Source organism: Rattus rattus, chromosome 5, assembly GCF_011064425.1.
Source record: "Rattus rattus isolate New Zealand chromosome 5, Rrattus_CSIRO_v1, whole genome shotgun sequence".
Classification (NCBI taxonomy): domain Eukaryota; kingdom Metazoa; phylum Chordata; class Mammalia; order Rodentia; family Muridae; genus Rattus; species Rattus rattus.
The window spans coordinates 134,944,726-134,969,910 of record NC_046158.1 but is presented as its reverse complement, the minus strand read 5'-3'; the positions used below and the strand labels follow the sequence as shown (position 1 = coordinate 134,969,910).

At 54.1% G+C, this 25,185-nt stretch overlaps 2 protein-coding genes across 2 annotated transcripts in view; one reads left to right on the top strand and one right to left on the bottom strand.

Annotated features, from left to right (window-relative positions):
- Trpc4ap (transient receptor potential cation channel subfamily C member 4 associated protein) overlaps positions 1–924 on the top strand; it is a 71,011-nt gene extending 70,087 nt beyond the window's left edge. Inside the window, exon 19 of the mRNA XM_032904545.1 lies at positions 68–924. Within this exon, the coding sequence (XP_032760436.1) occupies positions 68–205 (138 nt within the window). The 3' untranslated portion in view covers positions 206–924. The remainder of the gene's footprint in view (positions 1–67) is intronic.
- On the bottom strand, positions 894–25,185 carry Myh7b (myosin heavy chain 7B). Its single transcript, XM_032904553.1, has 41 exons — positions 25,095–25,185; positions 23,470–23,576; positions 23,152–23,295; positions 22,546–22,702; positions 22,254–22,281; positions 21,126–21,222; positions 19,488–19,511; positions 19,277–19,369; positions 19,091–19,154; positions 18,338–18,436; positions 16,525–16,628; positions 16,223–16,361; positions 15,843–15,961; positions 15,600–15,749; positions 15,270–15,440; positions 13,227–13,406; positions 13,008–13,140; positions 12,845–12,921; positions 12,286–12,373; positions 12,014–12,131; positions 9,611–9,734; positions 9,387–9,523; positions 8,402–8,657; positions 7,334–7,576; positions 6,359–6,535; positions 6,131–6,276; positions 5,846–5,936; positions 5,375–5,764; positions 4,700–4,826; positions 4,490–4,608; positions 4,201–4,397; positions 3,718–4,067; positions 3,481–3,605; positions 3,249–3,364; positions 2,556–2,952; positions 2,348–2,473; positions 2,094–2,264; positions 1,904–2,008; positions 1,726–1,821; positions 1,193–1,330; positions 894–1,116 (listed from the first exon to the last, which is right to left on the bottom strand). Exons 1-41 carry the CDS (start codon positions 25,183–25,185, stop codon positions 1,105–1,107), a joined length of 5,826 nt encoding a protein of 1,941 aa, XP_032760444.1. The 3' UTR covers positions 894–1,104.

Here is a 25,185-nt window from a genome sequence, read left to right as displayed (position 1 = left end):
GTGGGAGGAGAGTAGCATGTGAACCCAAGCCCTCCACACTTCCCAACCCTTCTCGCTCTTTACTCAGAGCTCCTGCATCAGCTTCTCATACTGGAAGGAGACCGTGTCCATCTTGTTGAACCCAGACCGCCAGTCGCCCTCTGCCCTGGTCAGCTACATTGAAGAGCCCTACATGGACATAGACAGAGACTTCACTGAGGAGTGACCTTGAGCCAGGCTTCGAGAAGCTGCTGGGCCGGGGCGAGTGCAGTGAGCAAGGGTGCACACGCCACGCACTCTGCCCACCCCTGTCCCTCTCTTGCCTCCCCAGTGCTCTGTCTACCCCGGGTGCTCAGGTGCAGGCTCAGTGGAAGGAACATCCTACAAGTTCTTGTCTCCTGGGTCTGAGGGCCCAGGCCATTGGGGAGCCTGTGTCTTCACTGTCCCCAGGGTAAGGACAATGGCACCATGCCCACCTTTCCCTCACACTCCTGGAGCCCTGGCCTGCCAGAGAAAGGGAACATGGAAACCATCTCTGCCCGAGCTCCCCCCATCAGTCCCACGATGGAAGGAAGATGCAGACCCCTGTGAGCCAAGCCTCCCTGGCCTCAGGGCACAGGCAGAGCTCCTGAGCCCTGGGCAGGGTTGGGCACCGGAGAATGCTGCCTTCCCCAGGTCTACCCATCTCTCCTCCCGACCTCCCTTGTCTTCCTTTAGCTCCTCTGGTTCTTTGCTCATTGGCCACTGTGTTCATCCTGGAGGTTCCCCGGAAGTGGGGGGCCTTTTCTCTCCATCCCTTTGGGGCATGGAGTGCCTGTGCCTGCCTGAGCCCAGACACGGGAGCCTGGCTGAGAGCTTACCCTTGGCTCCTCCTGTGTTGCCAGTTTATTAACAGCAAATAAACCAATTAAATGGAGACTATTAAAGAACTTTATTTTAAAGACTGACGTGGGCCTGACTTTGTCCATGAGGTTCTGTTCCCAGCTCCTCTAGCCATAAGCAATAAGGACAGGACAGTGGCTGCTGCTGCAGATGTGGTGTTTATTTGGGGTTCCAGAGCTCTGTGGAGTGGCAGGTGGAAAGACAACAGGAGCACGGGGTATCCCTCGTCAGAGCTGGAGTCTCTCACTCCTTGTGCTAAGAGATGAGAAAGAGGCTGACCTAGGTCACCGTGCGTGTCTCCCCAGTGTCCACCCCACAGTGGCCACCTTACCTTGGGACCCAGGGCATCCCTGGACCTTGCCCGCAGCTTGTTGGCCTGGGTCTCTGCCATGTCTGCCCGCTCCTCGGCGTCGTCTAACTCGTGCTGGGCCTTGCGGTACTTAGCTAGGTTGGTACTGGCCTGCTGCTCCTAGAGGCGTATGCAGGGCCTTGTTTCCCAGCGGTAACTAAAATGGCCACCTGCTCCCACCCCCAAAAGAAGCTGACTTCTGGTCCTCCCTCCACCCTTCCTGTCACCAGCCTCCCCTTACTAGAACCCATAAGGGAAAACAAAGTGGAGACCGTCCTTCAAGGGGCCGCATGCCCATCATGCCTACGCTGAGGAAAGAACCATTCACTTTTTCAGTCCGGTCCATAGCTGTAAGTGATCCGTGCTGCAGCCATAGAGGTCCCTGAGTTGAGAGGATGGGCTGCTGCCTTTAGTTGAGCTTGCTACAGATGCTTCCCTGGCTGCAAGCCCTGCAGTTGACAGCATCTCACCACTGTGCTGAGCAGGCCCAGATACCTGGACCCCAGTGTGCTTACCGCCTCCTCAAACTGACGCTTGTAGCTCTTGACCTTGCTCTGCAGCTTGTCCACTAGGTCCTGCATGCGAGCCAGGTTCTTCCTGTCTTCCTCAGTCTGGACAAGCAAAGGGCTCTCAGGGTTTGCCTGGACAGGGTTAGCTCCAGTGCCACCTCCCGGGGTGGACCCTACCACCCACCTGGTACGCAAGCTCCTTGACCCGGCGCTCATGTTTGCGCACACCCTTGAGGGCCTCAGCGTGCTTCTTCTGCTCTGCGTCAAGCTCTGCCTCCAGTTCCCGCACCTGCAGGACAGGACGGGGTTCCCTGCTAGCCCAGCCAGCCCTAGCCAGCCCTGCAGGGGAGAGGGACTGGTAAGGCTGCACACACCTTGGCTTCCAGCTTCTGCACTTGCTTCTTCCCGCCACGGAGTGCGGCCTGCTCTGCTTCCTCAAGGCGAGCCTGCAGCTCCCGCACTGTCTGTTCCAGGGTCTTCTTCATCCGTTCGAGGTGTGCACTTGTGTCCTGCTCCTTTTTCAGCTCCTCAGCCATCATGGCTGCCTGTAGGGAGGAAACAGCATAGTGGGGAGGAGGCACTCTTGGATCTCTGTTCACACTCATCCCCAACCCTGGACCAGCCTCACATCCGTGATGGCCTTTTTGGCCTTCTCCTCAGCTTCCTGCCGCTCCTGCGCAGCCTCCTCCACCTCCCCACTCAGCTGGGCCAAGTCCACCTCCAGCTTCTTTTTCTGGTTCAGGAGGCCTGTGTTCTGAGGGGAGCAGAGCCTCAGCTAGCCAGCAGGGCTCTGCCCCCCATCCCCATCCTTCTAACATCTTTGGCCCATCCCCCACCTGTGAATGCAGTAGGTTGAGGCGCTCTGTGGCCTCCAACAGCTCCTGTTCAGCCAGCCTTCGGCTGCGCTCGCCCTGTTCCAGGGCGGCCCGAAGCTCTTCCAGCTCAGATGCCAGCAGTGCAGCCCTGCGCTCGAGGGCCTGGCCCTGCTCGCGGAGCTCGGCAGCCAGCCTCTGCTCCTCATCACGCCCTGCTTGCTCCTCCTTGAGTTGGGCCTGAAGCAGCCTCGTGGCTGCCTGTGCCTCCATGGCCTGGCGGGTTGCGTGGCCCAGCTGTAACTCCAGGTCATTGAGGTCCCCCTCCATCTTCTTCTTGAGACGCAGTGCTTCATTGCGGGCCCTAGTCTCGGCATCCAGGGAGGCCTGCAAGGACTCCACAGCCCGCTGGTGGTTGCGCCTGTAAGAAGGTGGCGTGAGGGCAAGCTTGGCCTACAGGAATGGAGGAAGTCAGGCACTACCTGTGGCACGCTCAGGGACCCACAGAGCTGGAACCCATTTGGGGAGCAAGTGAATCGCCTCTGTTTTCAAGCCCCTTGTGACTTGTCAAAAAAAGTTCATTCACTGGAGACCGAGAAGGGCATGGACTGAACTCTGGCCCTGAGCATCTTGTGGAGGGTCACCTCTGGAATGGGAACACTCTAACCCTGTAGCCGGGACAGCTAGTCTGTCCTGTGTGCCACCATAAGCAGAGACCTCAGGTTAGTACACTCCTCGTCCTTCTCCGCCAGCTTTCGGTCCACTTCTGCCTTGACCTGGGACAACTCCAACTGGATCCGCAGAGTCTTTGTCTCTTCCAGCTCCAGCGCCCCCTAGAGGTGTTGATCAAGCAGTGTGGAGGGAGAAGGCGCCTCGGCAGGTATTTGAGGACTAATGAAGCTAGGGAGCCACACAGCAGAGTCCACCCACCCCTGTGACCAGCCCTGACCTCAGCCTCCTCCAGCGCAGCCTGCAGCTCACTCTTCTCCCCTTCCAGCGCCTTCTTGGCCTTCTCCAGTTCCTGGATGCTCTTCCCGCTGAGGCTGACCTGGTCTGTAAGGTCGCTGATCTCCTCTGCAGGGTGAGCAGAGCCCTGAGGACTCACCCTCACCTCTGCTCTGCTCCAGGTTACGTCCTTCACCCAAGTCCAAGCTGACCCTCGAGAGCTCTGGGCCTCAGGTCTTACCCTGCAGGTTCTTGTTCTCCCGCTTGAGTGTCTCCAGAGCCTCAAGCGCCTCCTCATGGCTGTGCCGCAACCGAAAGAGCTCGGTGCCCAGACCGCGAGCCTCCCTCTGCGCCGCCTCCAGTTCCCGCTGCATCTCCTCCTCCTGCCGCCTCCGCTCCTCCAGGGCCCGCTCCAAGTGCCGCTGCTTCTTATCCAGTGCAGCAGCGGCTGAGGTGGCCCGCTCCAGCTCCAAGGTCACGTCCTCGGACTCTGTCTGCAGTCGCAGCTTGGCCTTCTCCAGGGAGGAGCACTTGGCATTCGCGGCCTCTACGCCTTCTTCTGCCTCCTGCAGCCTCAGGGCCAGCTTCTTCCTGGACCGCAGACCGGGCAGGGTGGACTATTATGTACCAAGGGAGCCTGGGGCAAGGACCGCAGAGTCCCCACTGCCACACACTGGGCGTACAGGCCCGAGCCTCTCCCGTGCTCAAGATGCCAGCTACTCACTTGGCCTCCTCCAGCTCCTCCGTCCTTTGGATGGCGTCCGCCTCATACTTGCTCCTCCACTGTGCCACCTCAGCGTTGGCTTTGGACAGCAGCCGCTGCAGCTCGGCCTGCGCCTCGGACTCTTCCTCATGCTGCTCTCGCAGGAGGTCGCAGTCGTGCCGCAGAGCCTGCACTGCGTGAGCCAGCGCACCCTTGGCCTGCAGGGACACCGGTGGCCTCGGTCGGCATCAATCCCAGCTACTGGCCCCAGCACCCACCTCCCTGCCCCACCGTCGCCAGTGTCGTCCACCTTGCTTTCCTCCTCCAACTGGCGCCGAAGTTCCTCCAGACTCTGAGCGGCCGAGGTCTTCGCGCGGCTCAGCTGGCTGATCATAGACTCCTTCTCCTCCAGCAGGCGGCCCAGCTCCCCTGCGGGTGAAGGGGCGGGCAGGCCGGTCGGTCGGCTGAGGCAAACCACCCAAGCCCTACCTGGCACAGCCCAGCTAAAGCCAGGCCTCACCGTTCTCCGTTTGTAACCGCCCCCGCTGGGTGCTGGCGTCAGCCAGCTGCCGCTGCAGCTCCTCCACCTTGATCTTGGCCTCGCTGAGCTGGTCCTCATAGGTCCGGCACAGCTTCTCTGCACTGGCCTGGATCGCAGAGTCAGAGGTCAAGACAAGTTTGTGCATCCAAGGGCAGGGTCCAGGGGCTGCCAGTCAAGAGACCGGGACCTGGGACTGGGACCTAGAACACTGGGCATGAGACTAGAGATTCAAAGGAGACCAGAGTTCCGGGGTCAGGGTCTGGGTTCCTACTGTTGACACGGAGTGGGAGTCTCAGAACCCATCCCAAGGGCTGTGAGCTGGGGACAGAGTCAGGATTTGGGGTGGGGGAGGGGTCAACGTTGGGACAACGACAGTGAGCGTTGCGCAGGTGCTACGTCTGAATTCAGGAGTCAAGAGCTGGGGTCACACTCCTGCTGGAAGAGCTGAGGTTTGGGTGTGAGTCAACAAGCTGGGCCAAGGAAGGAAACTGAGCACTCAGGGTTAGCGGTCAGGACCGCTGTGGAGCTGGGTTAGACACCAGGTTAAGCATTCAGGGGTCAGGAGGTCAATGCCGCGGTGGTGTATTGTCATGAGGGCAGAGGGCAGGGTCAGTACAGAGTCAAAACTGATTTCGAGGCAGGAAGGAGGCAGACCTTGCCACGGGCCAGAGTTTCCACGCTGGCCCCCAGATCATCCACCTCCATGCGCAGCTCACTCTTCTCCTTCTCCAGTTTCTGCCGGATCCGCTGGAGGCTGTCCACCTGCTCGCTCAACTCGGCCGCGCTGTCAGCCTGCTTGCGGCGCAGGGCAGCCACAGTGGCCTCGTGTCTCAGAACCGTCTCCTCCAGCTCCCGCCGCAGCCGGCCCAACTCAGCCTCACGCTTGCGGCAACCCTCACGCTGCCCGGCAGAGGCTCCACCAGCCTCCTCCAGCCTCTCACTCAGTTCCTCCAGCTCTCGGGCTGCCTCAGCTCGCTGCTTTTCCACACGGGCGCGGGCTGCTCGCTCCGCCTCCAGCTCCTCCTCCAGCTCCTCAGCCCTCGCCTGGGTAAATGGTACCGAGTCCGTGAGCCCCTGGAGCAGGCCTGGGCCACCCATGGCAGTCCCCACTGCCACGGTGCATACCTGTAGCTCCTTGATCTTCTTCTGCAGCTGCGCCCCCAGGAGCTGCTCATCCTCCACCCGCAGGCTCAGCTGACTCAGCTCTGAATCCTTCCTGCGAGCACATGGTGGGATGAGCCAGCCCTGGCCCTACCTGCTATCCACCTGCCCACCCCCTCCTGTGAGGCCCTGAAGGAGCCTCGATCCTGCTGTCCTCAGCCTGGTCCACAGAGGGCGGGACATGACCTCTGCCCTGGTATCCTCCCCACAGCAACAGGGCCGAGGAGAGGCCATCAGGCCCACACCTACTTCTTCAACTTCTCCTCCAGCTGCTGCTTGTCTTGTGTGGTGTCCGTCACTGTCTCCTGCGTCAGCTTCAGGTCTCCTTCGAGCTTGCGCTTGGCACGTTCTGTGTCCATGCGAAGCTTCTTCTCTTGCTCCAGGGAGCACTCCAGCTGTGGGGTAGAGTAGGGCTCAGCTTCGAGCAAGCCAAGGTGACTGTCCACCCCGACAGCCCCCCCAGAGACTCCAACTCACGTCCTCCACTTGCTGCTCCAACCGGATCTTGGCCTTGGCCAGCGCAGTCACGCGGTCCTCTTCAGCCTGCAGGTCACCCAGAGCCTGCTGGTGAGCCTCCTGCAACGCCTTCTTCTCCTTAGTCAGGCGGACCACGGACTCGTCCAGGGCAGCCATCTCCTCTGTCAGGTTCTTCACCTGTGTCAGGGCCCAACTTCACTGAGGACACTGCTCCCCACAGGCTGGTCTGAGCAGCCGGACGCAGGGTGCAGGAAGGCCGCTAGCCTAAGCCTCCGCCATTCCTGCCTACAGCTTTCCTTTCCTCCTTGAGCTGGGTAAAGGATTCATGGGTGAAGGACTCATACCCGAGCACAGTGCCTGGCTCAGAGTAAAACGCCAGGGGGGGGGGGTTGGGGATTTAGCCCAGTGGTAGAGCGCTTGCCTAGCAAGAAAAAGGCCCTGGGTTCGGTCCCCAGCCCCAAAAAAAAAACCAAAAAAAAAAAAAAAAAAAAAACGCTAGTGGGTGGCGGCCATTTATAATATCAACAGGTATTCAGAGAGGTGGGTCCTCGTCCCAGCCTTGCCCCCACCTTTAAGAACCCAGAGAAGCCTTATGTTCCTCTTTCGAGTCAGAGTCAATACTCACAGTGGGGGCAACCACGGGGCTCTGTGAGAGAAGGATTCGCAGTTGGGAAAGGTTGCCCCCCTCCAACAAGCTTGCAGTCCAGGACAGATGATAATTACTAGCCTTTACTAAGCACCTACTGTGTGCAGGGTCCTATAGTGTATGCTTAGCAAAGTCTAGTTACACTCAAATCCTTAGTCACCCTGATGAGGTAAGGGCTGGCAGCTCCACTTGACAGACCAGAAGACAGAGGCTCTCGAGAGGCACTGTGGCCTGACTCAGTGACATGGCAGGTGCCCACTCAGAGCCAGGAGGGGACCCTGCAGCTGCCTAACACCAAAACCGGCCCCCTGCTCAGGCCTTTGCCACACCTTATTCTCGGTGGCTTGTTTCTCCTTCTCAGCCTTGGCCAGGGTCAGCTCCAGGTCATCAATGTCCTTCTTGAGCTCCGTGCACTCATCCTCCAGCTTGCGCCTGCGTGCGGCCAGGTCAGCGTTCACTTCCTCCTCATCCTCCAGCCGCTCGTTCAGCTCCTTCACCTTCGCCTCGAGCTGCACCTTGGACTTGATGAGCAAGTGGCAGCGCTCCTCCGCATCCGCTAGGTTGTCCTGCTCCTGAGGAGATGGGGAGGAGCGGTTAAAGAGCCACCCGCGGAAGTCCCACTGTGCGCTCGCTTGCTAAGCTGCGGCTGTCTGAGAGGTGGTGTGGCTGGGTGCAAGTCCATCTGTGCCCACCAGGGAGCAGCACCGAAGACCATTTCCGGGGGAGATGTTTCCTCACTGCCGGCTGCGTGGGAGGGAGGTTTCCCAGGCTGGGTGGGTGTTTTATAACTGTCACCCTGGGGCTGGCGTCCAAGTGACATTCAGAACCTATGCTGGGCAGGGTCTGGGGAGACAGCTCAGTGGTTAAGAGCACTGGCTGCTCTTCCAGAGGACTCCGGCTTAATTCCCAGCACCCACATGGCCGCTCACAACTGTCTGTATTTCCAGTTCCAGGGATCCGACATCCTCACACAGACACGCATGTAGACAAAACGATGCACATAGAATAAGAATAAATTAAAAACAACTGTGTTGGGGAGTTCCAGACTTTGTATTGTTTTTTTGTTTGTTTGTTTTTCTGGAGCTGGGGACCGAACCCAGGGCCTTGCGCTCACTAGGCAAGTGCTCTACCGCTGAGCTAAATCCCCAACCCTGAGTTCCAGACTTTGACCCCTGCCCTCTGGATATGACCCTATTTTCTGCCTCAAAGATCCGTGTGTCCCTGAACTTGCAGGGAAGGCTGGGCAGACATTGAGCCTCCTCTCCGGGTATTTATTTCAAGAATAGGAAGACAGCACAGAAGGTTGAAGTGCCCAGATCACTCCAGGGCTGCCCTGGCCACAGTCTGCTTTCCAAGGTTTCGGGCCACCCGGATGTTCTCGCCCCTGTCACACTCACTGCCTGCAGCTGCAGGGCCAGGTCGTTCTTCTCCTGAGTGACACTGACTTGAGTCTCCTCCAGCTCCTGCCGCTTGGCCTCAGCTGTAGCCAGGGCCCCCCGCAGCCCCCGCAGTTCTGCCCGCAGTGCTGCCAGCTCTTCCTCTGCCTGTGCTGAGCGCAGCAGTGGCTTCATCTTGAAGAAGAGCTTCATCCAGGACCAGTTCTTGACGGCATTGAAGGCCCGGATGTTCCACTGGATGGTGAACAGGGCATCCCTAGGGAGAGACAGTTCCTGTGAGGCGGCTGGCTCTGCCCCTTAGAGGCTCTGTGTCCTCTCTCCACAGGCTTCCTAGCAGTCCTCCAGAGCAGGGGAGTCGGGGAGCAGCCCCAGATTCACCTCCAAATGCCCAGGGTGGCTTCTGCAAGTGTCTGAGGACGGCTTAGCTACCAGGCCTGTGGGCAGACTGCCTGACTCAGGCCCTCTGCTGAGCATACCCACCCGAGAGGCTGTCTTCTGCTTTAACCAAGAGAGTGATAAATCGGATCATGGTTCAGAGTCTGGGCAGCACTGAATGCTGTTACTCTCCAGGCCATGCTCTGGACACGCAGAGGAGAGGCTGCTCTCACCCTAACTTTTAAAAACATGTTAATTTTAGTGTGTGTGTGAATGTTCATGTGTACGTACACCACAGCACATACGTGGAGGTCAGAAGACATGTATGTGGAGGTCAGATATCTCTCTCCACCATGTAGGTCCCTTAAGTCATTGGGTAGGGCAGCAGGTACCTTCACCTACTGAGCCATGACTCTGGCCCTCACCCCGATGTTGAAGTGTAAAATCTAAGGCTAGGTGATGAGACCCAGAACCTCACCCCAACCAGCCATGGAGGGGGAGCAACCCAGGCAGCATGGCAGGGTTGGGTTACCATCAAGCCTTGAGACAGTGGTCACGCCTAGTCCCCATCCCTTCCCACCCTCGCCGTTCATCCCTCGCCCGCAGCTACCTTCCTCCCAGCATGCGCTGGTACTCCAGACGCATGAGGCGGCCCCGGCTCCGAGCCTGCAGCAGTGTCAGCACCTTAGCCAGACGCTGGTCCCGGAGCTCCTCCAGGTTGCCTAGAAGCCCAGCCTTGAAGAACACCTGAGGGTAGGGGTGCAGCCGAGTGGGATCTCTGCCCAGGGTGACCACACGCCCCCAGGCTAAGCCCTAACTCCGGTACACCCTAACCTTGGTGTGGCCAAACTGATACTGGGTGTGGTCAATGTCCAGAGAGCCCAGCAGCTTCTCTGTGGCCTTCCTGCTGTCCACAAAGGTGTCATCTGGGATGGCACTGGGGTTCAGGATTCGGTACCTAGGAGATCAGGAAGACGCTGCAATGGATGGGACAGGGTACAGGCTACTGACCATGGGAAGCCAGGAGCAGCAGCAAGAAAATTGTGATTTCCTGACCTCTCAGAGTTGAGGTTCCAAAGGGACATATGCTACACAAGATGTCAGGGAAGAGTGCTGCCGTCCTGAGGGAACAGCACGCTCTGTACAAACCTCAGCAGAGGGGTGTGGCATACACCTGAATTCCCCGCATTTGGGGAGCAGAAACAGGAAGATCTTTGAGGTTGGCTTGGTTAACTGGCCCAATTCTGTCTCAAAAGTGGGCTTGGTGACTTAAGTGCATTTTAGCGGGTTTAGCAAATAGATGTGGTTTTTGGAAAGAACATGGTACTTTTGTGATTTCTTCAAGGCAAAAACATAATGCAGTGCTGTACTGTACCATATCACAAAATAAAGACACACCTGAGAATCCTACTCAAAGGGAACAAGGATTCCATAGCATGTCCACTTATACACCTGTACAGGTGGGCAGTGGCCATGCAGTGAAAGGAAAGCAGAGCTAGGGGACTCATCAAACTGGAGGTGTGGGTCACTGGGCTACCGTGGTTTTACAGACAATAAACAACAGTAGTGATGTGCTGACCGGGATTGCGCATGCATGTTCTCAGCATTCAGGAAGCCGAGGCAGAAAGACCGAGAGTTGTTTAATTCTGTATGAGTGATTTGCCTGCATGTATGTACTAATGGAGACCAGAAGAGGGCGCTAAAGGCCCAGAGTTGGACTCACACATTGCTAGACGTATGGTTTTTAGTCACAAAGAAAGTGCTAAAAACTGAATCTGAGTCCTCGGGGAGACCAGCTAATGCTCTTAGCCACTAAGTCACCTCTCCAGCACGGGTTTAGCTTTAAATTTATGTGACAGGAACAAGCACACATGCATAAGGGAGCCAGAAGACAGCCTCAGGGCTATCCTCATGAACGTAGTCTCCTTCCTTTGGGACAGGTTGCCTGGAATGCATCAGTTAGAACTCACTGGGTGGCCTGGAGCCTCAGAACTCTTTCACTGGGAGAATGAATGTGCACCACCCTGCCCAGCATTTTAGTTGGTTCTGGGACTCAAACCCAGGTCCTCATGCTTCAAGGCAAGCCCTGTAGTGAACCATCTGTCAAATCTCGGGAGTTCTTTTGACTTTTGTGTTTAGAATGTTGCACTCTGTAACCTAGGCTGCCCTAGAAGTTACTATGTAGCCCAGGCTGGCCTCACAGCCCTGGTGAACCTCTTGCCCACCTGCCTTAGTGCTAGGATTATAGGAGTGAGACACAATGCCCATGAATACTGAGAGGTTGGGGTTAGCCTGGGCTACCTAGCAATCCCCTGCTTTAAAACAACAGACAAAGATGAGGCAGAACCTTTGGAATCTTTGGAGACAGGGAACCATTCCCTAGACTGATAGTGACATGAAAACCAGACCTACAAGCTCTCTGTGTACACACGCCCACATGTACTGTATAGATATCTAATTTATAAAGGAAGGGTGGGTGACCCCTGCTACTTGTAGAAGGGGAAGCAGCTGAGGACAAGTGTAGTTTAACAAACCCACCAAGGGAAGTGGGAAGGGAGCTGAGGACATTGCTGGAGCACTCACTACCTGTCAGGCATCAGCCCACACAAACCCATATTTAATCTTCAAATCTATATCCTCTGGTCTGCTTACCTAAGGTCCAGAATAATAAATCTAATTCCTTCTTTTCTAGACATCCACTGGAGGCGTTTCTAACTGGGCATGTTCAAACCCCCTACGCACCCAATCTAAACATCCTGACTTATGCTCAGCGCTCAGAGAAAGAAAGCAGCATCGTTTACAGGGATGGCAGGGAGCAAGGAGGGCGTGGCAGTCTGCAGAGGGCGGGGCAGCCTGCAGAGGGTGTGGCATCCTGCAGAGGGCAGGGCATCCTGCAGAGGGACTGGGCAGCTGGGGCCCCAGTCTGGACCTCACCTTGTGAAACTGAGACACCGTCTGAAATGATGCTGCTTTCTTTCGCTTATCCAGTAGCTCAGGCCTGAGACTTGGGAGTAACCACAGGCTAACCCTTTCTTATCCCGTATAGCAGCCTCTGTCTCCACATTTACCTCAAGTCTATTCACTTCTTTCCTTAACACAGTTCCAGACTGAGATGCTTGCTTCCAAAGGGGACCAAAGCCTCTCTTTGTCCCTCAGTCTCCAACATGTCTCTCCCACCCCCTCAAGCTCCATGGAATCTAAGAGCAGCGGGAGGAGGCTGAGGCAGCCAGCACCCACCGCTGCCTGAAGTCAGCATACAGTAGTCTGTTGGGGAACCCTTGGCGGCAGATCCGGATCCCCTCTAGGACCCCGTTACAGCGTAGCTGGTGTAGCACCAAGAAGGAATCCATGACCCCTGGATGTGGTGGGAGTGGAAGAAGGCGGTTAGAAATGTACGGACATGCCTTTAGGTCCCTACCCAGGTCTTACTTAGAGACTGAGCAAACCCTGCAAGGTGAGAGCCTAAGATGTTTCCGGTTCCCCCATCCTCACTGGCCCAGGGACACCACCTGGAGTCTTGTTCTCGTTGGGGACGATACAACGGACGAAGTGGGGCTGTGTGGCCCGCAGGTTGGTCATAAGCTTGTTGAGGTTCTCCTGGGAGTGGGGAGAGCAGGGAGAGGCACGGGAGGGGCAGAGAACCAGAATTGGATGCCGCAGTGGATAGGGACCAGAGGGGACTGGGCAGACAAGCCCAAATGCACCTTATGACTCTTGCCCCACCCCACCCACCACCTAAGTCTTTACTACCCCCCCCCAGGACTCCCTCCCATGGCTCCCCCTTCTCCGAGCCCTACCCAGGCAGCATGGGGGCAGGCAGCAGCACAGACTTGCTGTGATGTTCACATGGAGAGGAGCTAAACATCACTGCAAGTCTTAACAGCTGCCCACCCAAGACAGGGACGGCAGGGAGCAAGGAGGGCGTGGCAGTCTGTAGAGGGCGTGGCAGCCTGCAGGGGGCGGGGCAGCCTGCAGAGGGGGTGGCAGCCTGCAGGGGGCGGGGCAGCCTGCAGAGGGCGTGGCAGCCTGCAGAGGGCGGGGCAGCTGGGTCCCCAGTCTGGACCTCACCTTGTGAAGCTGAGACACCGTCTGAAATGATGCTGCTTTCTTTCGCTTCTCTTTCACCCCAGACTTGGGGGGCTCGGCTAGGAGAGATAATGAGAATTGATCAAGCCAGGGAACATGACTCTGTGGATCCCCAGAAATGGCCAGCTTGTCCCTCAGTACTTACTGGAGCAAGAACCTGCATAGTTCTCATAGAGGGTGGCCAAGAGCCTATTCTGTGACTTTTGGAAGATGGGGACCACTGTCTCATTGAGGGGGTCCTTGTTTTTCTCCAGCCAGCCCACGATGCTATAAGGTACCTACGAAGGAAAGTGGTGACCCAGGTGGTGACCCTGAGGAGGGAAAGAGGACAGTGGTTGAATGAGGAGCTCCAGGGAGCACCTACCACGCCTGCGTAGTGGACCACCTCGAAGTGAGCCTGGTACTTGCGTTTCTTGTCTGGACGAGGCTGCTGGAAATTAGGTGACTTCCCAGAGTGATTGTCATAGAGCTTGGCCCTGAAGCTTGCGTCTGAAGCCTTGGGGAACATGCACTCCTCCTCCAGGATGGACAGAATGCCCAGAGGCTGGGAACAGGAAGCAAGATTGAAGGGCCAGGCTAGACCATACTGGCTGGGCCCTTAGACTTTTGTTCTCCAGTCTAACTCCTTCTGGGAGCTGTTTCAGATCCATAAGCCAGCCATACACAGGAGAACTCAGTCATGTGTGTATACACAGGAACCCACCTTCTAGGAGAGAAGAGTTTGTGGCTTGACTCCCAATCCCCTTCCCTCCCTATGTTTATAGGACAGACTGGCATCTCTGTGCCCTATTAACTAGCATCGTGGCTCACATGTACACACTTTTTTTTTTAAGCTAACTGAGTCTACACTCATTAGAAACAGGGATCATGCATTTTACTAAATCTATGTTTCTTGTTTTAACAAGTGTTTACTTGTATGTGTATGTATATATGTATGTGTATGCTATATGTATATGTATTGTATATGTATATGTGTATGTGTATGTATATGTGTATGTATATGTATATGTGTATTGTATATGTATATGTGTATGTGCATGTATAAGTATATATATAGTATATGTATATGTATAAGTATATGTACATGTGTATGTATATGTATAAGTATATGTGTATGTGTATGTGTATGTATATGTACAGTATATATGCATGAGTTTATGTGCCCATGGAGACCAGAAGAAATTGGATACCTGGAAACTAGGGTTACTTGCAGCTATGATTTGCCTGTTATGGTATAGGAATGACCAGATATGTACATGTGTTGGTGTATAATACTGTGTATACCCTCCAGTATTATATTGTGTATGCATATGTATATTTTTTTTTTTTATGCATTTATTTTTTGTGTATGTGTGTGTGTACATATATGCCTGCATGAGTTTATGTGCCCATGGAGGCCACTGAGAAATTGGAACCCTGAAACCTAGGGTTACTTCTTAACTGAATGGCAATAATTTGCCAATGTTATGAGGAGAGGAACAAACCAGATCTTCTAAATGGTGCAGTCTAGAGGCTGAGACCTCTGCATGGTCCAAGTCTTCACTTTTAACTGAATGGCAAAAATGATTTCAGGGCTTATTTAGCTCAGTGACAAAAAATCAACCACCTAAATGCCCAGCAGTCAGAGGCTGAGAGTCGCCTGCTGCATGGTCCAGTCTGGCTTTTTCACAGCATTAAAAATGCATGTTCAGAGGGAAAACATGCTACAAATTAGGACTGTATCCATAAAAACCATACGTACTGGACTGGGAAGATGATTGGGTGGGAAAAGACACATGTCACCAAGCCTGACAACCTGACTTCCATCCCCAGGACCCATGAGGCAGAAGGAGAAAAATGACTCCTGAATTGTCCCTTGACCCCACACATGCCATGATACATGCTTACAACATGTCAATCCACAAAGCAAATAGATACATGTAGTGATTACAAAAAGGAAACACACATGCCTGGGGCCAAGCATCTGGGGTGAACTAGTTCGAGGCTAAGCCACAGGTTGTGGGAGGCTCAGAGGGAGCCCCCCTCTTTATTTTCAGTTTTTCCAATTTCTTTTTCCATTCTCCGTGCAGTGGGGAAGCATATGCAATGTGTTACAATCCAATGCACGTAGTCCTCGAGTCAGTTCTGCACAAGGACCTGGTGAATGGCAGAGCTGCCCACAGCACTGGCCCTCTTACCTGCCTCATGACACTATTCACCTATACCCAAATGTCTCCATGCACACCCATGTGCACAGCCACGCAGCCACATTCATACTTTCACACTTCAGTCACAACCACACATTGATACACAGCTGATACATACAGGCCTGCACCCACCCACCCACTCACGCACTCACGCACGCACGCACGCACGCACGCACGCACGCATGCGCAACTTCCGGCACCATCCCCACTCTAGGCCTGACCTTCTCGATGAGGTCGATGCAAGGCTGCAGGTCAAGGCCGAAGTCGATGAAGACCCAGTCAATGCCCTCCCGCTTGTACTCCTCCTGCTCCAGCACGAACATGTGCTGGTTGAAGAACTGCTGCAGTTTCTCGTTGGTGAAGTTGATACACAGTTGCTCGAAGCTGTTAAACTATGGGCGCAGATCCCCAGTTAGCAGGCTCCTTGTGGATGCGGACTGGAGGGCAGGGAAGGGGGTTTCGGGGGCGTAGAGCAGGGCTGTGGTCCCCCACACCCACGCATCTGCCTTTGCCTCAGATAGGACCGTGCTGTGGTTGAGAGCTCTTCTCACCTCAAAGATCTCAAAACCAGCGATATCCAGGACCCCAATAAAGAACTGACGGGGGAGCTTTGTGTCCAGGGTCTGATTGATTCGAGATACCAGCCATCGGAACAACCGGTCATAGGTAGCCTTGGCCAGGGCCCCCACAGCAAATACCACCTGTGGATGCAGGAAGGCGGGGTTGGGTGGGGACCTGACAAGAGAGGAATTCCTCCTCAGCTCTCCCTGAGCGAGCCTTTGTAGCCTTCTCACCTGCTCCACACTCTGGCCCTTGGTCACATACTCGTTTCCCACACGAACCCGGGGGTGCAGAAGACCTTTGAGGAGGTCTCCACTGCTGACCCCCATCAGGTAGGCAGCCTTGTCGGCACCTGGTAGGGAACACGGTTTGGATAAGGAAGAGGGAGGTCAACAGTGTGGGCCCCTGGGGGGTCAGGGATTGTCACAGCCTGGGGGTTTGAAGAGGAAGGTTAGGAGGAATCAGGGCCTGCAGACTGTCACCCTTAGGAGGGTCTAGAATTCAGACAGGAACAGAGAACACTGAGATCAAAGATTATAAACAGGGGTTAATGAGAATTATGGGTAAGCGTCCAGGGTAAAGGCCTGGTCAGGCTGAGGTTAGAGGTCCTCACTCTCAGTGCCGTCTGCCTCAGCCTGTTCCTCTCTCTGCTTCTGTTTGAACTTCATGTTGCCAAAGTGCAGGAGGGCGCCCACGATCTTATAGCATGCGCACTTCTCATCCACGCTGAAGCCCAGGATGTCCATTGCATGCTGAGTAGGAGAACAAAGCAGGCTCAGGAAAGTATGGGGTCCTAGAGAGTCTCGCCGAGGACCACCCCACTCATCCTATTTCCCGGTCTTTCCCCAGTGCGCATGTTCACACACCGGCTTGGTCCCACCGCCCACCCCACCCCATTCCCCCCACGGAGCATACATCAGTGGCGATAAGCTCCTCCCCGTCGTTCATGTTATCCACGGTGGTGACCCCCTGGCTGCAGAAGTGGTAGTCATAGGGGTTCATGGAGAGGAGCAGCATGTCTGTGGACAGGAACCCCAGGAGGTGAGTCAGGCTAAATTCTCAGCTGCCCTCCCTCTCCTATCCCACCAGGAGGCCGGAGGAGAGGGGTCTCTCACAGCAAGAGTCTTGAGCCTTCCCAGGGCTTCTCTCTAACCTGAGCTTCTGGTCCCTGTGATCCACACACGGGGCTTTTGGTTTATTTCATCATTACGTTCATTTATTTAGTCTTTTGAGACAGGTTCTACGTAGCCCATGCTGGCCCTAATTCACAATCCTTTGATTGCAGCTCCTAAGTCCTGGAATTGCAGGCATGGCCCTCTGGCCGCTTCTTTTTTACAGCTGTGTGAGTGTGAGAGAGAATGTGTGTGCGTGTATAAGACTGTGCGAGTGTATGAGAGTATATGTGTGAATGTGAGTGTGTGCATGTGTGCTCAAGTGTGTGAGTGAGAGTCAATGTGTGTGCATGTGTAGATGCATGTGTGCGTGCCCGTGTACATATGTGAGAGTGAAATAGGAGTGTGCATGTCTGCACATGCATGCATGTGTACATGCCTGCATAAGTGTGAGAAAGAGAGTATGTGTGAGTGTGTGAGAGTATATGTGCGAGTGTGCATGTGTGCAGGCATGTGTGTGCACACGTGTGTGTGCGTATGCGTGATTGGGATGGAACTCAGGATTTTGAGCCTCCTAGATAGGTGTTCTCTATCACTGAGTAGTACTTAGCTCTTTTCCATTTTTATTTTATTTATTAGCATATTTATTTTATTTTATTTAGACAGGTCTCTACATAACCCTTGGACTAGAACTATTTATTCAAACTAGTTCTGACACTCTTTGTTCTTGGCTGTTCTTGTCCCCTACCCCACCCCCTCCAGCCCATGACCTTTCTGGTCCACTCTTCTCTCATTAAACCTCTCCATGTGGAAAAACAAAAAAAAAAACAAAATAAACAAAAAAACGGGGGTTGGGGATTTTCAAACTTGCCTAGGGAGCTCAAAGGCCCTTGATCCCAGCTCGAAAAAAGAACCAAAAAAAAAAAAAAAAAAAAAAAAAAAAAAAAACCAAAAAAAAAAAAAAAAAAAAAGAGTTCTGCTTGCCTCTGATTCTTGGGTACTAAGACTAAAGTTTCGTGCCACCAAGCCCAGCCCCCTTTAGTTTTTCAAGTTCATATGCATGTCTGGGCATGAGTCTCTTTCTCCAGGGAATGCCCCTCAGTTCACAAGACTCACTCATTCTTTGACCGCTGTGACCTTTGGTGACTGTAGTCAGCTCTACCCCAGGTCCTGGCTGGATACCAGGACAAGGGAGGATGCTTTGCCTTCAGAGGGCTTTCAACAGTGAGAGCGGGTAGATTACCCCTGGGTTCCCTTGGTGCTGGGTGGGGGTTCTAGTCTCAGGATGGGCGGCTGCAATCTTGGCAGGACAATAGAGCTAAGAGGCCTGTTTTTTAACCCTGCATAGAACACACACACACACACACACACACACACACACACACACACACACACAGGTGCACGCACCCCCAGTAACAATCACTACCAAAAGAGTAAATAAAAAGCAAAAGAGGGCTTAGCAGTAAGAGAAGAGGGTAGGGGGCAAACAGGCTGTGCTTCCAGGAGAGTGGAGGTACCCTGTCCCTCTGCAGAGAGGGTGAACAGCTATCCCAGGGTCTGGCCTGACAGGGGCCAGGCAGGGTCTTTGGGATCTGACCTTCCAACCTGATCCTCACCCTGCAGCTCCGGCTTCTTCCCGGAGAGGATTTGGTAGTAGACGTGGTAACCACGCTCACCGGGCAGCTGGAAGATCACGCGAGACTTTTCCAGGAGATCTGCAGAAAAAGGAGTACTAGCCTGCTTATCTCTTCCCTGGGGCAAAGACCCCAGTATGGTGCAGGGATAGGGAAGTGGCAGCCACGAGAGGCAGGGCCATGTGTGGAGGTCCCCATGTCTGTGCACGAGCAGGCCTACACTGGAAAGTGCCTTCCCAGTATCTATGTCACTGTGTGGGACTTGTGGCTGTCTCTGTGGGGGTCCCTGGTGTCTTCCTCCATTGCTCTTAACTGTATATATTGAGGCAGACGTCTCTCAGTTGAACCCAGAGCTCACTGATTAAGCTATCTCACTGTGCCCCTTGCTTTAAGACTCCCTGTCTCTCGCCTCCCAAGGGCTGGGATTACACGTGGGCCACCAGTGTTTACATGGGTTCTGGGGAGTCTGAACTCTGGTCTTTGTAAAGCACATCAAGGCTGTACTCATGAGTCCTCTCCCTGGCTCCTCAGAGGAGCTTAGAAGCAGGGACAGGAGATGGTCAACTACAGACCATAGACAGAGCAGGAGAGTAGAGACCGGGGGGCCAGTCTGATGGGTAAAGTGGACCTAAGTGGGAAGATGGAGAGAAATGGCCAGAGCAGAGGGAAGCCAAAGAATTAGTTCAGTGCAGCCGCTCCTCCTCCCACACCTCCCCTGCCTTCTCCCAGGCTCACAGCTGTCAATGTCCGCAGAGGCCAGCTTCCCAGTGGGACCAAAGTGGATGCGGATGAACTTGCCCTGCAGCAGAGGAACCATGCCACCCTCAGTCCTGTGGAGGGTCCCTACCACCAGGGCCCTCCTGGAACTGACTCCTTTCCCCCCAACCCCCAGCTACATACTTCCCGAGTGTGCCCACTCACAAAACGGGAGGAGTTGTCGTTCCTCAGAGTCTTGGCGTTACCAAAAGCCTCCATGGCAGGGTTAGCCTCGATGATTTGATCCTCAAGGGTGCCCTGGTGGCAGCAGGAATGAGGGGCCAGAGCAGCCCATGGAATCTCTGGTCGTAAGGAGAAGTGGGCATCCCCAGGACCCCATAAAGGTTGTCTGCCCCCAGCTGGGCCCTTTACTTACCCCGGTTTTTGTTGCCAGAAATTGCTGGAGGGAGAAGGAAAATGTCAGAGGGTGTGAGGTCTTCAGAGTAAGGGTGGGGCATTGGGATGGTAGTGGGACAGTGTATATTAGTCACCCAAATATTTAGTAATGTTAATCGTAGCATTCTCCCCTGGAGGACTCCATACCTCTAGTGCTCATGGGCTGATCAGCTGATTAGCTGGGAGATGCTAGACAGGGGAAGCAAGCATCATCTAGAGGGCTTGGGGAGGGGGCAGCACTAGGGTCTCCTGTCTCTGCCTCCTCAGGAACCTCTTCATTGTCCACATCCACACAAGGAGCCTGACTAGAGTCCTCTCTCCTTAGCAGCCTGCCAAGCTCTTCCTCCTCTGGGAAGACCTCCCTGATCTTGGATAGTGCAGCGACTTCTGCCATCTCTGCCCCTTCCTCCTCCTATGCCCTCCATATGCAACTCATCAGCTGCTTTTGTTCAAGACTCTTTCTGTCCAGGTTAGCCAAATCCGAGCTCAAGGGGAGGGAATTAGTACAGCTTTGAAGCTCCCAAATCCTGTGGGTGACCTTCTGCTGAGCTGCCCCTATGCCCTGACTCCAGAATCAAAGCCCCTTCCTATGTAGGTACTCTCCTGCCTCAGCCCTTCCAGTTGTGTTCCTTTCAGCTTTGGGCTTTTCCTGTTATAGGGTTATCCTACTTGTCTACAGTATCCTCAAAGGCCTTTCAGGGCTTGGGAAATGGTGGGAAAGGAAGGGAAGAAAGAATATCAAAAAGCCAACAGCAAAAACAAAAACTATGACTGCAACCAAAAACCAAAACAAACGAAATCCAAAATCAAGGCAATCAAGTGAGGAGATGGGGGAAGGGTGGGACAAAAGATCAAAAGCAAAACAAAACAAACAACAAACAGAAAAAGAAGAAGAAAGAAAACACAGCAAGAAGGAAAAAAGAAAAGAAAAAAAGAAGAAAATTGCCCCAGAGTAAAGCAAGGCTCAACAGGACCAGGAGTGTAGGCCGCTCAGAGGGAGCCTGGGTCCTCTCACATTGGTAGATGTGTGGGGGTCAGCCGAAGCCACAGACAGCTGGCCTGTGGGCCAGGGATGGGACAGTCACATTAAAAACAACAAAAACCACCATGCCTCCATTGTTTAAGAAGTTTCACAAAAAAAAAAAAAAAAAAAATCTTATCAAAACCACGGGCCATGTAACTGTCAAGAATTCCCAGGGCCCTCGGCGCTGGGTAATTAATGTCTATGGATCAGCCTGCTCCACTCATTGGGAGCGGGTAACAGAGACCTCGATGAATGTGGGCCAAGAAAATAATCACTTCCGGATAAAAGCACCCTACTTGGTAAACTCTTTAAAAATTATGAAGGTCACACTGGAAAAGTCACACACATGCAAAAACATCCGGGAGCTGTGGCCTGGGTCTGGCTCGGGCCTAACACAGTGACGGAGGTGGCCACGGGTTTTCTGGTTGAGCCTTGCTCAGGCCAGAGTCTCTCACCAAGGTAGGAGGCTCGGGCAGGGCTGGGGGGCTCTGGGAGGGGCTCTGGGAGGTTGCAATTTTAAAAAGAAAGAAAGAAAAAAGAAAAAGAAAACAGGGGGAAGCAGTAGGGATTGGCGCCCAAGCGGGCAAGTCTTACTGCCTTCTTGCCCGGCCCGTCTCCCAGGGCAGCGACGATGGCAAAATACTGAATGACCCGCTTGGTGTTAACCGTCTTACCGGCCCCCGACTCTCCGCTTGGACAACACAAACATCTGTCACTAAAGCCCATTGGTCTCCCTAATTCTCCCAGCCCCCTCCCCCAAACCTCAACCCTCCCCACCATCTCTTCCCAACTCAGTGTCCCCAGATCCAAACTCCCAGGTACAGACTCTCTGAGATGACGATGCTGACTTACCACCGAAAACCCAGTACCGACTTAGCTCCGGGAGCCATGTCAGGTACCCCACCTCCATGAGGAGGCCCCGGAAGGTAGACACGATCGTCTTATGGGTAAGGAAATGGGCCTCAGAAGCTCTGGGCCTGCCTCTGCTCTGTGCAAGGCTCGCATTTAAACAGACTTAACCGCTGGCAGTCTTGTGTGGCAGGCTAGGCTGCTCTGTTTGTATTGGTGAGATTCGGGGGCCCAGAGGCACACAGCAAGATACGGGAGTGTGAGCGCCTGGATCCAGCACGGTCTGGCTTCAGAGGGCTTGGTCTTAATAACCACTCGTGTGTGTGTGTGTGTGTGTGTGTGTGTGTGTGTGTGTGTGTGTGTGTGTGGTGTGTGTGCTGGCACTCATGTGGCCCCTGTGTGCATGTGTGTGTATTGGCCTGACTGGACATGACTCAGTACATCGGAGATGGAGACCTTTCCCATGAAGGCTAGAGAAGGATGAGGGCTGAGATGCAGCGATGAGACAGACCTATTTAGAACCTCCAAAGGACCTATTTAGAACCTACTATTTAGAACCTCCAAAGGACCTATTTAGAACCTCCAAAGGACCTATTTAGAGCCTCCAAAGGACCAGGTGGGAGATGCCCAGATCTCAGGAGAGACACTAGGAGCTTGGGGTCACACCCATGTTTGAATACCTGCCTTCTACTCCCTCCCCTCTCCCCCCAACACACAGGGAGCCAGGGAGGACATTGGCTCCACCAGGTAACGGCCCTGACCTAAGCACTTTGGATCCAACCTTGAGAATTAGCTTTGATCCCCCCACCCCTCACCCGACCACCGCTATCAAGTGGCTATCACTCGCCACTTGATGCCCAGAGCCCCACTCACGTGATCAGCATGGACTGGTTCTCTCTGTCTAGAGAAAGGAAAGAGAGTAAATGTGTCAGCTAGGGTGAGGGACTAACCATAGGTGGGCTTCCTGGATCATCTAAGGTGCAGACATAGTTGCCACCACCCAAACACCCAGTGAGAGAGACCAAGTGGGACTTCCAAACTAAAAAGGCAGAATAGCTAGGGTAGTATCAAAGGAGGGAGTGCTGAAGGGAAGGGAAGGGAAGGGGAGAGGGTCCTAACCAGAAGCCACCCTGAGCTGAGGGGTGGAGAGGGAGGTGGCTCTTACTGCGGAGCATGTCGTTGTAGGCGTTATCTGCCACTGCATATATATGAGGCGGGGCCTCCGAGCGGCGCTTGCCCTTGTAGGCAGCCACCACAGTAGCTGTGTAGACCGGGAGCCATTTGTATGGGTTAATGGTGACACAGAAGAGGCCCGAGTATGTCTGAGGAGAGAGTTCACAGACAGAGCTTTTGGGGGCGGGAAGAAAGATGTCCAAGTTCCTATTCCCAGGCCCACCATGACCCCTGCAATATTCAAAAAGCCTCCAGATATGCCATGCAAGGTCCTTTCTCCTGTTCCAGCCTGAGCCGCAGAACCCTTTATCGACCCTTCAGAGGTGCCAAGTAGGCAGCTAGGCCCCATACACGGCCCTGCCTCTGCTTCCAAGACCCTAGACATCACCAAGTCATCGCTCTAGGCCGCCCCCTCATTTACCTACAGTTTGTTCCTCTAGCCCTCTCCTTTGCCACTCTTCAGTTCTGCTCTTTCAGCCCCAGAGCTCACTTCCAACTCCCCTCTAGCCTAGCTCTCCAGACGCCATTCCTTCCGGCCCTTAGACCCCGCCCATTAGTGGCCCCGCCCACCGCTGAGCCGTCCCTGCCCGGGGCTCACGTAGATCATCCAGCGAGCATAACGCTGGCGCAGGTTGTGCAGCACTGCAGCCTCGTTGAGGTGCGTCATCATGGCCATGTCCTCCAGTAAGTCGAAGCGGGGTGGGTTCATGGGCTGCATTTCCGTTTCACGCACTGTCAGCACCTTCCGAGGAGATGTGTCACACGGTGAGGAACAGAGATGGGTCACCTGACCTTTCCTCTCTCCTACCCACACACTCCCATGCACCAGTCCGCTTCATTCTCTCTGTGGATCCAGCTGTCCAGGAGCTGCACCTAGGGTCAGAGGGGTTAATCTCAAGGAAGGGGAAAGCTCAACCTTCTGGTCTTTGGTCTCCACAGTGACTCGGCCTCCAGTAGCTTCAGTCTTGACCTCAGCTTCGACATAGGCATCCTGTTCATCAGGCACCCAGACCCGTTTCTTGCCTGGGTTGAAAAAAAAAAAATCAGATTCTGAGAGGACCTCCAAGTGTCCCATGGGATTTCTATGCTCAAGCGATAATCCCCACCCCCTTCCACTCCCAAGTCACCCACTGGGACAGGAAATAGACATTCCAGTGTGGACTCATCCAAACCCAGGGCAGAGATGATCCCTAAAGATCTCCAATGAACTGATTGAAATAACAGTCTATGCTTCACACCTAGGTTCAGCTTGGCTACCCAGGAAACCTTCATTTTCTCTGGGCTTGTTTCCACAAATGCAAAGGCCGTAAGAAGCTGCATGTAGGGCATCCCTTCAGTATAAGGCTCCTAACTCTCCGGTGGGTTGTACCTTCCCTATTTCACAGAAGATGTGGACACAGTCAGCCAGGAGATGTACCTCTGTCCTCTGCTCATTCCTGACTGGTCAGCTCACTCTAGAGCTTCGGGGAGCCCGCATTTTTATGGTGATAAAATGTGGACTCGTGTAGACAGCAAGTCCCATTCCCTGCCTTCACAGTCGCTAGCCATGTTCCTTGGTCAGAACTATTCATAGAATAAGGCTCCAACCCAGGCTCCATTAATTAATTAATTATTAATTTTCATTTAAAAGCTGGAAGGGAATCCTCTACTCTGCATGCTAAAAACTTAAATGAAGGAAAACGGTTGAAAGATAACAATAGCGGAATGTCAGGTCAAGCAGGAGACATCTCTCCTTCCTTCTGAGACAGGTTCTCACTCTGTAGCTCTGACTGGCCTCCAGTTCACCAAGCTCCTCTTACCTCTGCCTCCTGAGTGCGGACATTAAAGATGTGCACCACCACGCCCAGTTAAGCACGATACATCTTGAGCACTGTACTGCGTACAGCTCCAGACGTTACACGTCACTGAATCTGGATCTACTTCAGTTCCCATCTCCCCGGATTATTGAGAAGATACACACACACACACACACACACACACACACACACACACACACACACACACACACAAACACACACACACACACACACACACACACACACACACACACAACACAAACCAGCAGCTCTGGTGTGGCCCTTCATAAGCCCCAGACACGCATTGCCTATGTTATTATTGTACTATGAGCCAATCAAGTCATAAATAGTAGCCTTTGTTCCTGTCCCTAATCAACAGTGGCATTGGCTCTATGGGAAGCACTAAAAATAAATTCAGTGCAGGTTTCGTGGACACGAAGGCCACCTGCACACATCAGTCTCACATCAGAGGTCCCAGGTTCCAGCCTGCGTCTTCATAGAGACTTCAAGAGCAAGGTGACATTGTCTCATTTTACAGAGGAACAAACCCAGCCTCGCTTCTGGCCACACAAGCATACTCACACCGTCCCTGTGATTTTAGCCTCTGGCACTCAGAAACTGCGGGGGAGACCCAGGTATCAGGCCACCGTGGCCCTGTCGTATCAAGCAGAAAGTCTGCCCTCTTCACTCCTAGTCTGAATCCTTGGACTTCTCCATGGCTGGGTCCCTCTCTGCTCTCACTTACCATCCCATGGGACAGTGTGCACCTTCATCATTTCCTGGTAGCCCTGGCGGAGGTAGCAGGCTGATTCTCCAAGTTCATTCATATCCATCAT